The sequence below is a fragment of the Notothenia coriiceps genome, unplaced genomic scaffold (genome assembly GCF_000735185.1).
Source record: "Notothenia coriiceps isolate Sejong01 unplaced genomic scaffold, NC01 NC01_scaffold00003333, whole genome shotgun sequence".
NCBI lineage: Eukaryota > Metazoa > Chordata > Actinopteri > Perciformes > Nototheniidae > Notothenia > Notothenia coriiceps.
This window is the reverse complement of record NW_011336034.1, coordinates 11808-28687: the sequence shown is the minus strand read 5'-3', so window position 1 is coordinate 28687 and position 16880 is coordinate 11808. Positions and strand designations below refer to the sequence as shown.

The 16880-nt window shown below is 41.2% G+C and overlaps 1 protein-coding gene and 1 long non-coding RNA gene across 3 annotated transcripts in view; one reads left to right on the top strand and one right to left on the bottom strand.

Annotated features, from left to right (window-relative positions):
• The window catches only part of LOC104941372 (homeobox protein Hox-B6a-like), an 11575-nt gene extending 3291 nt beyond the window's left edge, over positions 1–8284 (bottom strand). Inside the window, exons 1-2 of one of the 2 annotated variants that reach the window (XM_010766465.1) lie at positions 7640–8284; positions 5611–5681 (exon numbers count right to left, since the gene is read on the bottom strand). In XM_010766465.1, the coding sequence (XP_010764767.1) occupies positions 5611–5681; positions 7640–8204 (636 nt within the window). In that variant the 5' untranslated portion in view covers positions 8205–8284. Of the gene's footprint in view, positions 1–5252; positions 5682–7639 lie in introns of those variants that run through there. The other variant, XM_010766464.1, reaches the window with a different exon arrangement.
• Positions 4550–11896, top strand: LOC104941374 (uncharacterized). The gene is made up of 3 exons (XR_797893.1): positions 4550–5258; positions 10305–10436; positions 11422–11896. It is a non-coding gene; the product is annotated as an uncharacterized lncRNA (long non-coding RNA).
• The last annotated feature ends 4984 nt before the right edge of the window (positions 11897–16880 follow it).

Below are 16880 nucleotides of genomic sequence, written 5' to 3'. Positions count from 1 at the left end.
GTGTAGTGTGTGTGTGTGGTGTGTGTGTGTGTGTGTNTGTTAATCAGTGCAATAAATTATGTCTGCAGTAGGTGGCGCTCTGAGCTCACCCCCAGCACCTCCAGCTGCAGAATAAAGCGTGTGTGTGAGAGAGAGATTCTCTCTCTCACACACACGCTTTATTCTGCAGCTGGAGGTGCTGGGGGTGAGCTCAGAGCGCCACCTACTGCAGACATAATTTATTGCACTGATTAACAAAGAGCAATAGAAGTAGAGGAACTCGAAAAAAAAGTCTTAGAGAGGTTTTATAATATATTATCTCCCTCCCCTTTTTGTCTTCCTGTGAGTGTGTGTGGCCTAACTCAGGTGTGTCACCTGACCTTTGACCGTTTGGAATTTAGGAGCCAGTGATCATACACCATGAACTAACCTGTTAATTATAGAATATTTAACAGGGCGCACACACAATTGTCAATGCTTACACCTTCAGCTGAGAAAATAGGTCCTCCGCCCATTGGCCTACAAGAAAAATAACAATAAAATACAAAATACAAAAAATAAAATCATTCAATACTACTACTACTACTACTACTACTACTACTACTACTACTACTACTACTACTACTACTACTACTACTACTTATAATAATAATAATAATAATAATAATAATAATAGTNAATACATAAATCAAATCAAAAATAAATCATTCAATACTACTACTACTACTACTACTACTACTACTACTACTACTACTACTACTACTACTACTACTACTACTACTACTTATAATAATAATAATAATAATAATAATAATAATAATAATAATAATAATAATAATAATAGTTAAAAAACAACTGAAGTATTTAAAATAACATTAATGTGTTCAAAGTGTCAAAAGTCATAAAATACACAAATATTTATTGCGCCACAAATGCCGAATGCATAGGCACTTTACTGCGTCATTACGCACTCCTGAAGCACCAAAACATATGTGAATAGAGGCAGTTTTGCAATCAGGGCCGCGAAAAACTTTTTTTTACTGAAATATATTAAATAATATAATCGATATTTACCACTATGCTGTCCACTATGTTGTCCACTATGCTGTCCAAATGAACCATATTCAATGAACAGACTATACATACTAATGTATATTTACTTTTGAAGTGTTTCCTGTTCCGCATGTTGACTGCAGTATGCATACATTCTCTCCACGTTGGATATACAAACATAATGCTGATTAAAATAATAAAGCTTTAGTCAAACAGGAAGTGTGTTGTATAGCAATAAACTGTTACAATGACTAGCCATAACTTTTACCAGAATAATTGAACCATTCCCACAGAGTCATGTCTGATAAAGAAAGTGTGATTGGCCTCTCTCTGTCTGCAGCTGCAGAGCAGGAATGTTCAACCTGATCTGTGACGTCTACACTGGATGGAAATCTGCTGATTTATGATTTGTTGATTCCCGGCTTGGGATTCATTTCATCCAGGGTGCCTCTGTGTGTCTGGCTGAGTGTGTGTGTGTATGTATGTATACCCTGTATGTGTGTGTGTCTGTGAGTGTTTTCATAAAGCCTCTTAGTGTGTGCATGTTTCGTTGTAGCTATGACACACACATGTGCATGCACACAGATGAGAACATGGCGCAGATTCCAAATCTTTTTGTAAGAAATGATAAAAATGCATGCACTCTTTGAGAGACTGTGTGCATTAATGTGCTCCGGCATGTGTGTCAGCAGCTCCAGGCCACATTTCAGACAGCTGCTGTCACACTGAGTCACACGTCGTCAAAAGGAACCAGCAGTTGAAAGAGAAATAATCTGGAAGTCACCAGGCAAAATAAAACAAAAGCAGAAGGCTCTAACAGGGAAATGCACAACACAGAAGTCATATTTGCTATTTATCTCACTACAGTTTTGAAATGAGTTCTAAATTATTCATTTGGAAGCATTCAGGGGGCCTAAAAAGAAGCCAAAGTGTGCCAGAAATGTCCCAAGAGCAACAGGAGGCCCTGACCCAATTGGCTCACACTTTTGAACACATTCCCTTCGTTATATTTAGATTACCAGCACACTGGATATTCGTGCCTCGAAACGGCTTCCTGACCACTTTGGCCCAAAGTAATTCAACAGATAAAAGAAGTCATATTTATTTCGATTTTGAGCTTTCAAAACAGCAGAATGTTGGATTATTTTTTTCTGTATTTTGTTTCCATTCAATTTTTTGTCTTCATTTTGACTTTTTGTTAACTATCCAGTTTGGCTATGAGGATTCCTCAGAATTCCTATTAACTGGAATATGTCCTGAATCTGCTTCTGCTCAGATTGCTCATGGATACAATCAACCACTAAATATTCTTACATGAAGTGCACAACTGTGAGCACAATTCATTGCAATCTTCACTTAAACCCTCACGGCAAGCTGTGCACAGATGTTGTAAAGAGCCCTCTGTTTTTGAGGATTTCACATTAAGTTAAAATGTTAAAGAGTGTGTCCAGTTCATGGCATAATTTAAAACTCTTGCTGCATACATTTAGAGGCATAGCTTAAATCAAAGCTTGTTTTATGCTCAGGAGAACACAAGGTATACAGAACGCTCAGACAACACAAAGGTCTGTAGCATTCTTTGCCAAAAACATGAAAACAGCAAACACGTGTGTGCAGTTAGAAAGTGTTGGTCTGTCAAATGAGTCCTCTGGGTCACAGTGAAGCCTTTCACTGTTTAACATAGAACATCTGCCAGAGGAGTCTCTACTAGAACCACACAGCCGGCATCAGCTTCTCTGTCTGTTACAACACTTCTACTTTGGAATTTTTGAGCACGGTCTGAATTTAATGTTGCTGATTACCTATTTACTGAGAACCCATGTCATCTATTCCCTTGGCAGAAATTGAATATATAAACTCAATCCGGCAGGCAAACAAGAGAAAGACCTGGACGTCTCCAGCTAAAATCTGTTCCAAAATAAAATTACGTCACATTAATAATGATTAAAATATAGAACATGCATGGAAGTCAGAGTCCAAACTCATGAGGTGAATAGCATTATGGTGACGTTAAAACACTGTTATGTGATCTGTTGCCAGCATAGACTACATTTAGAAAATGTTACACTGATTATGAGTTGTATAAGAATATTGCAATAGCATTTTCATACTGTGTGCAACTGATGGGTATAACATCTCTTTGTAAGCCAAGGCGTATAAGTTATAATGGGTTTCCCGTTTATTAATGTCCTACAATGGAATATCATACTCCAATTCCACGTAGCCAGCACAACAAGTGGGATAACACAACTGGAAATATTCAAATACCAATAGAAATAGATAGATATTTCAAAACAATAAGAATTGGAATATTGAAATTAGACATGGCAGTCTGCAGAAAGCAGTTGAGAAACTCAAACAAACTAAAGTGTGGTAAAGTTAAAAAAGACTCAGGAGTAGGAGTGTTATAAACTAAAATTATGTTTTCTGATATATGACGTTTCGGTGTTAGATAGGTGTAAAAGGCCTACATGAAATTACATAACATTTAATTTAGTTGACAAAGCTACTTAAATAGCACGAAAGCTATTTGTATTCAGTATCTTGCCCAAGAACATCGATTGTTAGACAAGCATTTAGCTTTCTGAGCCACATCCCAAAATTAATGATGCATTTTCTGTTGATTAACCTGCTAATGTTGTTACAGTGCATGTTTTAATTTGTCACCACACAAATAATTAGCTAGAATAAGCTTATGTCGAACAGATCAGAGGGTCAGTGATTCGATCCCAGCCCCCGCAGCGAACATATTTTTCTGTTGTTGGGTCATATGACTAGCACCAACATTGCTCCCACAGGCAAATCTATGGTATTGAAGTGTATGTTATTCACTTTGGACGAAATAGCGTTAACGCGCTTGCGTCACTGAATCCCAAGCCGCCTGCCGAGAGATGAACCCCGCGCGCCGGTCACTCAGAGGACACGCAGAGTTCAAAGGGTCACGAGGACATTGTCCACTTTGCCTGGGTGACACTGAGCGTATTAAAATGAATTTGGAGCGCGTAAATCCCAGCCAGAAGCGCACGAGTCTTCTGTGTGTGTGTGTGTGTGTGTGTGTGTGTGTGTGTGTGTGTGTGTGTGTGTGTGTGTGTGTGTGTGTGTGTGTGTGTGTGTGTGTGTGTGTGTGTGTGTGTGTGTGTGTGTGTGTGTGTGTGTGTGTGTGTGTGTGTGTGACGGGTCTGTCTGCTCGGCTCGAGGACAGGTCAACTTTCTCTCTTGGGCTGGTCATCAATTAGTGCAGCCGGCCATCAGCGAGAGCTCGCGCCCCTTGTCATTTCCAAAAAGAAAAACGCGTGCGCTGCCTCTCGCGCCGTAAATATGTGCGTGCATGATTTAGAGGGTAAAAGGTTTACGAGTCTTTATGCGCGGGTGTAAGTGGGGCACTAAATCAAAAATGAAACTATTCCTCGATGTTCACTTTGGAAACTAAAATTCTACTGTTGTATAGACTAAAAAAAAAACACCGAAAAACCAACAACATGAAGAATCTTAACCAATACATACTTAACATTTTATTGAACATTTCTCATAGGTATATACGTAATTACTGGACAAAAACACTAACATAAACAATGTAAAAATCCATAAAATATATATAACGCTTTCCTGAACGTCTTTAGGTAGTTTGGAGAAAAACATCAGTAGGTTAACACCTAGAAAGGTGGAATAACCCCCCCACCCCAACCTCTCCCGACCCGCATTTACATGATTTTTTCCTTTCTTATTTCTATACAGTTTAAATATGAACACCATAGGACATACACTCCTCAAATAGCTTTCCCTCCCGCCTCGTGTGTGTACGCACGTTAATTGAAGGTATAATACACACAACACGTTTACAAATAAGTAGAAAAAAGGATGGTCGAGTCCTTAAGCTTCAAAATAAGTGCCTGACAGACAGGAAGTACATTTGACAAAAATAAAAACTAGAATAAGAAGTGAGGTGGTGTTCTCGAAATGCAACAAAACATGGGGCGTGTTACTAATTGACGTATACTGCAAAATACAACACCACCCCCTCTCACATTTTAAGCTTGTGTTTCTCTTTTTTATGTTTCTAATTTGTAGATGTTTTTTTCCAACAGTCACGTGGTTGCTTCACGAGTCTCTTACGAATGATTTCCCAATGTTGAGACCACACAAAGCGTTGGAAACATTTCACGAGGGATCCAAAAAGGATTCCTCTCCCCGTCCTCCTGTCCTGTAAAAGTTTCACCACTGCTCAGGTAAAGAAAGTTAAATTAAAAATACTTTTTCCAGGAGTTTCCTAGCAGACACAAGTCTGGACGAAAACGGAAAGGGATTAACCGCCATGTCTTTTTCTCCATCTTCCTTTTTTCAAGTGTCTTTTTACATCAGTCTTTTTTTTCACTCCGTCCGTTTCTCCTCTTCCTCCACACCGTTCACCGTGGAGGAAGAGGAGGATGAGGAAGAGGAGGAGTTCATCAGCTTGTTTTCCTTCTTCCACTTCATCCTCCGGTTCTGGAACCAGATCTTGATCTGCCGCTCCGTGAGGCAGAGCGCGTGCGCGATCTCAATCCGCCGCCGCCGCGTGAGGTACCGGTTGAAGTGGAACTCCTTCTCTAGCTCGAGCGTCTGGTAGCGCGTGTACGTCTGCCGCCCGCGCCTCCCGGGGCTGCCGAAGGTCCCTGAAAGAGGAACACACAAAGTTACATTTTAACAAAGTCACAACAAAATAAGAATAACCTATAATGGCGGGAGGTTCTGCATATTTAAATATTCAATAAATAAGTCACGCCACCCAACAGTAACATTTTTAAACTAGGGTTTTGTCACACTCCGAAAATACCACCTGAATTGATATTCTGCTTAGTTTGTCTTTTTATTAAAGGTAGCCTACTTTCTGTCTTTCAGGCACTTTATTTGTAACTTTAGGACTCGAACATCCTTTTTACTGTGTAGACGTGTTGTGTGTATTATACCTTCAATTAAACGTGCATACACATTCTGATATGGTAAGCTAAATCTATTTGAGAAGTGCGTTCATATATATTTATACATGAGAGAAAGAGAAAAATATATATTTTATTCTTGCAAACCCGCTGCAATAGCTTTATTTCATGTATAATATATGTAAATAAATCCATCCATTATGAAACCGATACTTATATTCTCCTTATTCTCCTGGCTTTATGATTTTGACTTTATGTGGAACCAAAATGAGTCATAAAAAGAACAAACAACTGTATTTGAGCTATTTCATTTCCACAAATGACATTTTAATGTCATACCGTGAATAGCAGCATTGATCAGTGAATAAAGAATCGCATTGTTGCTGTTTTCCAGCACAAATTACAACAACAATAATATTTATTATAATAGAGAAAAGAAACACTAAGGGTAATATTTCAGAGGGTTTTCCCCTGGAGAAGATCAGCTTCCATGGCTTGAGTCTCCTCTGATCTTCACTAACAGTATTTTGGCCCCCGGTGGTAAACACATCGCCATGTTGTCAGTTCAGCAGCTTCAGTTCTGTCCGTATCGATCTGAAGCAGAGCATGGATGGGGAGGGGGGGGGGGGGCACCATGCTCACAGCAAATATCAGAATGTAAAGAGTCATAAATAATAAGTTCTCCAAACCAAGTTATGGAGAGGCCCTCAGCGTTTCTCTGCCACTCTGCTGTCAGCTACATCTTTAACTGCCACATAGCTCGAGCTGTATTTCTTATATGTGTATTCCTTATATATCTTTTCTGCAGACCTCACCCCTTTTACCTCGGAGTGTTCTGTACAACAGAAGCCCCCCATCATCCTCCTTTACTCACTAACACACCGCGTTTCTCTTTTACACAAAGAACGACACTCGGGTTTGCTGCAGAGACCCTTAAACTCAAAGTTGACTTACAGTGTAAAACAGGACATGCCTATTTCGGGCTGTTTTTTGAACTACCCCCCCTAAACTGGTCATGCACCCTCATTTTAACTCCAAAAGTGGCAGATTATTAACCCAGTATAGGCCTACATCATCTGTTAAGTTATGAATAAACACTGTCAACGATAAGAGATAAGGAATGATGATAAAACATGAGAGCAGGAACTGAGATGGTTTCCCTTTATCCGTAGCAGGATATGTACAAGTTTGCAAAAGAGAAATGGTATACTATTACAAGGTAAGAAGGTGATAATATTAATTTAATTTTAAGATTGTTCCTAAAACCAATCCGAAAAAACAATAATGTTTTTAAGGAAATTAAACACAAAAAGAGAGAGACAGTAAATAGATTACTGACTCATGCTTTTTTATCTCTCCCTCAATCTGTTCATTGTTTCTCCCACAACACTCCCTGACAGCCTCTTCCTCTCTGACTGTCTTCCTCTGCTCGGTAGCAGCCGGTCAGCGGGTCACATACAGTAACAGGAGCTCCAACCCAAACAAACCCGGTTTATGACGGACAATAAAATACCGAGCACATGACTGACTGACAGGCCAACAAACGGGGATCATAAAGCAGCTACTGGGAGAGGAGGAGGAGGAGGAGGAGGAAGAGGAGAGAGGAAAGACAGCAGCGCGGCTGGCAGAGGAAACAAACGTCAGTTTTATGGGGGGATCATAAAATATGCAAGGAAAGGAAGGAGAAGACTCACCGTTGCACGAGTTCATCCGCTGCATCCATGGATAAATGGGGGCTGATGAATGCTTGTCGTCCATCGGGTCCCCGAACATCCCTTTCCCACTCAGACCTGCGCACTCCGCTTTACGGTGCATGCCTTCCTGGCTCAGGGCGAGCTGGTGCTCCTCCAGGCTGCATTGGTGCTCCTTTTCCCGGTAAAAGCTCGTCGCCACAGCCGCAGCCGCCGCAGCCGCTGCCGCCGCTGCCGTGGCATAGTCGCAAGCACCGGCTCCTGTTGCGCCCCCTAGACCAACCCCTGGCGCACCCCGGTGCCCGCCGTACCCTCCGTTCGCCGCCTGCTGGTAGTAGCTGGACGCCGGATACGATTTGTCCTGGTGCACGCCGCCGCTCGCACCGTACGCAACGGCAGCGGCGGCGGTGACTGCTGCCGCCCCCGAGTAGTGCCGGAGCGGGTGATCAGCAGCGTATCCCGACGAGTAAAGCGGGATCTGACCGAGGAACGACTCCGCCGACTGTCCGCCGGCAACCGTTCCCGGTAACGTCACCGGGAAAGTGGAGTTGACAAAATAGGAACTCATCGGGAGGATAAAGAAGAAGGAAAAGAAAAAGAAGAGAAGAAGAGGAGAGGGGAGGATAAGAGGGAATGGAACAAACACAACAACAACGTTCACACGGTGAAGAAGAAGAAGAAGAAGAAGAAGAAGAAGAAGAAGAAGAAGAAGAAGAAGAAGAGAAGAAGAAGGAGGAGTAGAAGGAGGCTAACGGCTAACGGCTAACGGTTCTCCCTCCCGTCCTCCTGCCTTCCCCTGCCTGCACTTTATGATTTGTTGTGTTTTATAGCCCACAGTCCGACGGGCTGCTGCTATCACTTAGTTTATCGCAGATTGGGAGGAGTGGGGTGAGGAGGGGTATACCGGGGGAGGCAGAGACCAGCTGACCTCTCACTGACCAATGGGAAGCTTCCGTGCCTGGCATTCGTTCGAGGAAGAAGAGGAGGAAGAATAGGGAGGGGGGGCTTGGTACTACCGCCCCCCCCCCACAACCACCACCTCGCCCCTTTCCTATTTCCCTTCCACAATATCAGACTCTCTCTTTCTAATTCTCATTGCATTTCTCTTTCCAACCTTCCTCCGGTTCCCGGTGAGATTGCGCAATAACACCGGAATCCTCCGCGCGTAAAATTGATTCTTTCTCTCCCCTTGTGTCCTCCTCCGTCTGTTGTTGGAACCATAAAACACAGCAACTCATGCACACGCACGCGCCCCCCTCCTCCTTGAGGGGATGGTTGCTGCTGCACCACCAGAGGCAACCCAATAATAAAACATATTCCCGGCGCTTTGCACATAACACCGAGCGTATTAAAATGAATTTGGAGCGCGTAAATCCCAGCCAGAAGCGCACGAGTCTTCTGTGTGTGTGTGTGTGTGTGTGTGTGTGTGTGTGTGTGTGTGTGTGTGTGTGTGTGTCCTCTTCTTGCATTAGGCCTTTTATCGTGACTACTTTCAGAATTGGACGAGTTATTTCTAATTTGGATGGTATTTTGTGAAGATAATCTGATATCTGTAAATGTTTTGTTGTTGTAAAATAACCCGGATGACAGGCCCGTGTTTTACTGTAGGAAGAATATACTACTAATTATACTAACACACTCCGTTAGTTCCAGGCTGTGTCTGTAGGAAATTACTGCGTGTGCAGGAGTTTGATCAATGCGCGCAGTGAATTATCATTTTCTACTTATGTGACACTGATTAGGATGAAATGTAAAAGGAGAAGAGGAAGGAAAACGGTCTCGGAATTTCCAAATTTGTTCCCGTTTTCCTGACACTGATTAGAGCCTCGCGCCTGAAACTCTTTCCAAGGGGTCATATACATTCAAGATATATTTAAACAAATAGCCTGCATTTAGCCACAATGTTAATGTAAAGCTACAGCTCGAAAAAAAAAGGTCTTCTAAATAAAGCTAATTTTGCAATTTTCTACATGTGTTATGTTTAGGTTATTACAACTAGTAGAACAGAAATTTAAATTAAAACTTTCAGAAAAAAAAAAGTTATATTATTTGTCAGGATTATTTTGGCTGTTATCAATTGATCCGTGCAAAACCTTTCATATAAATATATTGTTAATATTTTTAAACAACACATATTGTATCTATTCCATACTGAGATATGTCTCTTTCTTTGCTACATTATCAGCTGTTATCCATATGTTATTAGGTCATCATTGTAGCAAACCATATAAGTTTTCCCACATTTATCATTTTTCTACCTCTCATTCAAAAGGGGGAAGAAAGCAAAGCTTAGCAAGCTAATAAATAAAAAGAAAAGCAAAGCCGGCCTGCTTTTAATTCTCACTTACAAACGGAATATGTGTCACTGAGGTCGTAAAATAACCGCAGCCATAAATAAATCTGCCTGTGTGTGTGTCTCTGTGCTTCCCTCACAGGCTCTGACTTGTCTGCACGGCCACACTGCAGACAGTCCTCTGACAAACAGAAACAAAGACTCTATTTTTACTCCTGCTCCCACCCCCGTCCATTCCTGCATCTCTTATAACCGTTCAGAGTTGAATTCTCCACTCTCGCTTTCTGTGGAGGATCAGTTGGTGAATCTCTGTTCCTAACTTTCATTTTGACCTCTCTCTCTCCCCCTCTCCCCCCTCTGCTCTCTCCCTGGCAGGACGCTCCGCTTCCTCTCCACTTTGTGGGAACGGGAAGCAGCAGCATTGTGTTGGAGCTGCCTGTGGTTTAATCATTAATGAGCACAGTCGGGGCAGGACAGGCATCTCTCCAGCCTGGGACTCACAGGACGGTAATACTATCATTACATACACAGCCAGTATGCGTTAGATCAGGTTTAACGTAATTGTGGCTTTGACATGAGTAGGAAAAAACGTATTTAGTGGTAGCTGCAGAGTAAATATGATTTCATATTTAGCTGAGTGTGTGGCACGGAAGAACTGAGCTAAAACTGGATTGACATGCTGATAACAAGTGTTTTTAATGTGGTGCTTTCAATAGTAGGCCTATCACACTGCAGATTAATGGCAGGCCTCAGTGCTTCGAACAAATGGTGCATTATGAAGTTTTAAAACACTTCATAAGTATGTTAATTATGCTGTTTATGTCAGACAATTTTTAAAAAATCAATAACGTGAAAAATGATGTCTTAGGCAAGCAGATTAAATGCTATTAAAAAATACATTAATTACACTTAGGAGATATTAACATTTTGAAAAGATTTGTAATTATGGCACATTTATGAGTTTTTATTTTTTCCAAAGCCTATAGCATAAAACTTAACAACATGAGCATTTAAAAATGTGATTGGCCTACAATACTGAAGTTGTGATATATAGAAATAGGGTAAGCTCTATAATACAATATTTGAATAGCTAATGTCAGTTTAACAGATTTATAAACGCTCAATAATCGTAGTGCTAACTCAGTTAAAGGCTCATGTGACTTCATTCAACACAGCTTGAAGGTTAACGTGTGCAAATATCTGTTACTGTATCATGTGACTGTCCTGAAATATGCACACAAAATAGCTGTGTGTTTAGCTTAGAACTGATACTTTATTAAAACTAATACACAACTTTATAAACTGTAATTTACTTGCTAATATTGTATCACAATGTGCATATTTTTACTTTAACCTTTTATGTTTGTTTTACTTTATCTGTTTATAGCTACATCTAACATTAACCTATGGTTTCATTCATGTGTGTGTGTGTGTGTGTGTGTGTGTGTGTGTGTGTGTGTGTGTGTGTGTGTGTGTGTGTGTGTGTGCCCAGGTGTGTTGCAGTCAGGAGGAGCGGAGTGGCACGCGGTACCGAGCGGCGGAGAGGAGGGCGGACTCGGGGTCTGAGACTGGACGCTGTGTCCCAAACATCCCGTCCGATGGGACGGTGAGACGGAGAGAAAGATAGTGGATGAAAGACAGATAGACAGACAGATAGACAGACAGACAGACAGACAGACAGACAGACAGACAGACAGACAGACAGACAGACAGACAGACAGACAGACAGACAGACAGACATACGTGGCCAACTCAAAGGGACCGAGTCACCTTCTCTGACGCATACTGTCAATGCGCTCTGCTTTTCGTCCCTTTCCGTAGGCCTCCATGACAACAGAAGGCACATGTCGCTTTACAGTTGGCCCTTTCTTACCCTTGTTTTATGGCCTTTTTCGGAAAAGCGTACGTTTGTAACGACCATTATGAAGTAAGTCGACGAAGATGTTGCTTTATAGGACTGAGATCGATATAATGATATTAATAATGGGCTAACAGAAATGTAATTATTATGAGCCTATTTATTTGTATTCTAATTTTAATTAATACAATTATTTATAATCATATCCCTGCTTAATAATAAACCAAAGAATATTTTATAAACAAATATTAATTACTACTTCTATTATTATTTTTGACCTATTACTTCAATAACATGATACAATTAATAATAATAATAATTTGTAGAAAAAATTGAGACAAGCCACTTTTGTATTTTGACTATCAAACTGTTTGTCGTTTATTAACACTGATTACAACGCAACCAGAACAAAACATTGGAAACAGTTACTCTCAACATTGTATGTTTCCATAGTAACACACTGTCTGTCACTGTATAGTAGGTAAAACAGCACAGGAAAGGCATACAAGTTTATTGCTATTGTTTAACCAGACAACGGTGGATTATGTCCTTAGAGTCCTCTACACATATAATAATAAATATTACAATTATTATATATTAATAATAACAGCAAATACTATTATGGTCTTCATCATTCGTATAACTTTATACGGTGGTTAACCTCGACAGGGCGATAATGCGCACGGCAGTGCATGGTTTCACACCAGCCTAATAACGGGCACGCGTTTGGGGGCTCCGCAAGCACGGTGCGCAGTACATGAGACGGTGTAGCTGATGGAGCTGAGTGTGAACAGAGAGAGCTGCTGAAGAACTCCAGGAATCCGAGCAACTTCAGAGATCATCCACAATTAAAGCTGAGCAGTCAGAATGCGGCTTTATAGCTTTATGACTCCCTCTCTCTCTGTGTGTGTGTGTGTGTGTGTGTGTGTGTGTGTGTGTGTGTGTGTGTGTGTGTGTGTGTGTGTGTGTGTGTGTGTGTGTGTGTGTGTGTGTGTGTGTGTATCCTAGGGGCTTTTATGGCTTTATGACCGTTTATGACTCCTTGTAAAGTCCGAGGAATGGCGACCAAGTGAAAAACAGGCCCGCAGCAAACAGCAGATGAACACATGCTGCACACACACACATACACACACACACACACACACACACACACACACACACACACACACACACACACACACACACACACACACACACACACACACACACACACACACACACACACAGGAGGAAGAGTGTGTTTTTGTGCGTCTTTGGGAATGTTTGGCACTGTCGTCACCATGACGCTAGATGGCACCAGAGCGTTTTGCAGGAGCGTGCTCCATAGTTCAGCATGGATTCAAGGATACAAAGGCTGTATTGTCACAGAGCATTTGGCAATGAGGATCTGCAGATCAGCCTCCTCCAACAATGCAATAAATAACACAGAAAAGCAAAAAAAAACAGTGCAATGAGAATAATGCACGTGCAATTAAAATGCAGCAATCATTAAATGATATACAAGAAGAGTTGGATAATATACAATGGAAGATTATTAATTCTCTCCTCAGTCTAAACACAAAAGCAGCCCATGATACTTCGTAGTTTATATAATCTATTCAAATATCACATTTTAAATAACTGACATTGTTTTAGCCTTCTTCATAGTTCAATAAATGTGCATTTGAATATCATATTAGATTAGATGTATTTTTATGACCCTAAATTGGGAACTTCTTTTGTAAAAGCGGCATGTTGGTAAAATGTTGTCAAATGTAATAAACAGAAACAGTAAATACATATCAACATTACAGTATTTAGAATAAACACATCATATAGGAAACACGTTAAAATACACTGTAATAAAGCAACATATTTACTCAAACCATTATGTAAACAAAGGATACCATGAACATTATAAAAGTGGGCAAGATGCAGTTTTTCAAAATGTAATTGAGATGCAGAGAGCTAAAGTGTGAGTATAAAATGTGCACATTGATCACGTCATTGCAAGGAGACAACAGAACAGCTCGCCAGAACTCATGCTCATTCTGGTGCAAAATATGCCATTTAAATGACAAATAAATAGTCTGCCTTGTATTGCCAGCTGCAGAATATAAATGTACGTGTCTAAAATACAAATATCTGTAAAATCCATGCTTTTAAATATAAAACTTGACATGCTATGACATTGCCTCTGCTGGCAGCCTCAAATGAGACGGAATCATCGCCTGTGTTGCAACCAGGCAATACTGAAAATGTTGTTAATAATTATCAATTATATAATCAGTTATTACAGTTTTGTATAATTTAAGCAGTTTTAATTTCATAATTTGCAGTTTCATAAACAAAAACTACCATGAATGACTAAGGTGTCTCTCAACTTCAGATACGTTTCCGGTTCACTCCGGTTATAGCCCGAGGACATCTTCTGACAGGAAAATACTGCTTAGAAATTAATGTTTGGAAATGTAATATTTATATTGAATATAATTATAACAATACAACAATAATAAAATATAAAAATGTATATCAATAACATATGGTCATGATAATATGAATATGAAGAGCATAACCCCCCGCCGTCCCTCAGCTCGTTGAAATATTTAACAGAGCGTGTTTGAGCTGATAATAAAGGAAGGAATGTGCGGTGAACATAACGTCCAGGAACTAATTACGGGATAGATTAAAGCCTAGTGTATATTAATATGACAGTATCTTATTTTCATTCTGGATATGTTTCTAAGCATTGGCCGTTAAATGGAGTTGTCACTGATCAGGTTGTCCAATGTTGACGTTTGTCTGATGAAAAGGTTGCAGCACATTGGTTTCTAATGAAAACGCTAATAATATGCTGGATATTGTTGGAAATGTTCCGTTTTTGGACATTTTTTTTCTATATTGATGCTGACAGAACCAGTCCGGCACCAGACTGTATCTTTCACGAAAATGGTTACCTGTTTGGTTTTTGATATAAAAACAGCTGATGATGTGTTTTTTTGTGTATTGGTTGAATACATAATTGGCTGTTTTTCTCTCAAATGTATAAAGATACTTTCCCAGCCAGCGATACAGTGTCAGTGATCCCACCAGAAAAGATTCTCAGATCAGTGAATCAGCCACAACATCTGAGGTTTCCAGAGCCATACAATGTTACATTGACATGAACATTTTGTAGAGATGTCGAAGAATGTTAATGCCTTTGCAAAATATCTTAATAAAGATACAGAACACATCATCTTGTTTACCGTCTATGTCCGCTTCACAATTGCGCAGTTGTGCACCCCTTTTGGAAAACGAGTAGCCACAGATAACTTCCTCAAATATTATTTAATATTAAAGGAAATTATTTATTTTAAAAAGGAAAAGGAGTGACTGCTGAGTATTGTATAAATGATTTAAAAAAAAAGTAATAACAAAAATTACACATTTGTTTGAAGGGTCATTTATTAGCTTGCGGTTGTTACAATGTAGCCTAAGTTAACCCCGTGAATTGGAAGATTCCTATTAAGCACCAGAAACAAAATAAACCGACATGCAGCTGACAAGAGATATGAACAATTCCATGTTAAGAGTGTCCTCCGGCAGAGGAGAAATAACTATCATGGGAGGAAGGATGAAGGAATTCCCTGTTTGATATTTGATACAGGAACAAATTGTAGACCACAGAGAAACCAGACAGACACACACACAGAAACACACACACAGACATAGCTGCAGATGTGTGTTTGTGAGTGGGGGGGCGTGTTGGGCGGTGTCCTGAAAAAAATCCCAAAACAGCCCGGCCGCCGCAGGGAGGAAATGAGAAGGGAAACAAAGTCATAAAAGTGGGCCGGACAGACTGAGACAGAAAAAACATTCCTGTGTCTGCACACGCACACACACACACACACACACACACACACACACACACACACACACACACACACACAAACAAATACGCACCAAACACACACACAGGCTGTCAGCTAGCAGAAACCTGGAAGCTCTTCCACTCAGATCTGGAAGTAAAACAATTAAAAGTAAAAAAATAAAAGGCCATAGGGAGGCAGATGGAGGGGCTGTCAGTTACCTGCTAAAGCCTATAAAATGAGCATAAAGCACAACATAAAGATCTGTTCTTTCAAAAATAAAACCAAATAGGTCATATAAAATGATTTGACACATCAGGCACACCTGCCCTCACAGCAATGCCTCATCTGGGAAACATGACCTCCTCCTCCTCCTCCTCCTCGCGGTGCACGGCTCGGGGGCAAATAGACCAAGCAGCCGAGTTTAACCTGGTGGATGTCTCTTCCGCTGCTTATCCCACCACCCACAGAACCAATTCATCTGGATAGTTCACCATGAAGGCTCACCCAGCCAGGGAACGCTTCAATCTGAGATGCAAAAGTATGCTAACACCTCATTTCTAAATGTGTGAACCGGGAGCTGCACAATCACGCACTCAGACTGGTTTTGCTCCTTAAACAATGCAAAGCTGCAGGAGAAGGAACGCGCATGATTGAACGCCTCTTACCGTTTGTTGATCATCCGTCACGAGCCCCGCACACCTGCAGCTGATTCCGGCGTCCCGCGTGCAAGGCAAGCCCGGCACCCCGGTATGGCACGAGACCGTGTGCAGACCGGATGGATGGATGGATGATAATTGGATGGAGGGGAGGAGGTGAGGATGAGGAAGGCGTATGGAATTGGAGGGGGTGCGCTCCCTGTTGTCACCCATCCGTCGAAACCCATCTTCATCACTCCCCATCATCACCATCACCATCAAATGAAATAATGTGTCAGAATAAAATGAGAACTAAAAAATACCGAAGGCATCTCCAGGGTGGTTGTCCCGGGTTTTGGTCGCGGCTCTTCCGATCTCGGTCTACCGGTTTCCAGCAGACAGCAGCACAGACGGAGCCATAGCAGAGGAGGAAGATCAGCGGGAGGAGGAGGAGTGTGTGTGTGTGTGTNGGGGTGGTGGTGTAGGGGGCGGGTTGTTGTCAACGTCTCCTCACGCCAGGTTTCCTCAGTCACAATATTCTCATTAACTCGTCCTTTTAATTAGAGCCGGGCGCTCGGTTCCTCCGCCCGGTGCTCCGCGCGCCGAGCCCCGGGCAGCGCGAGGG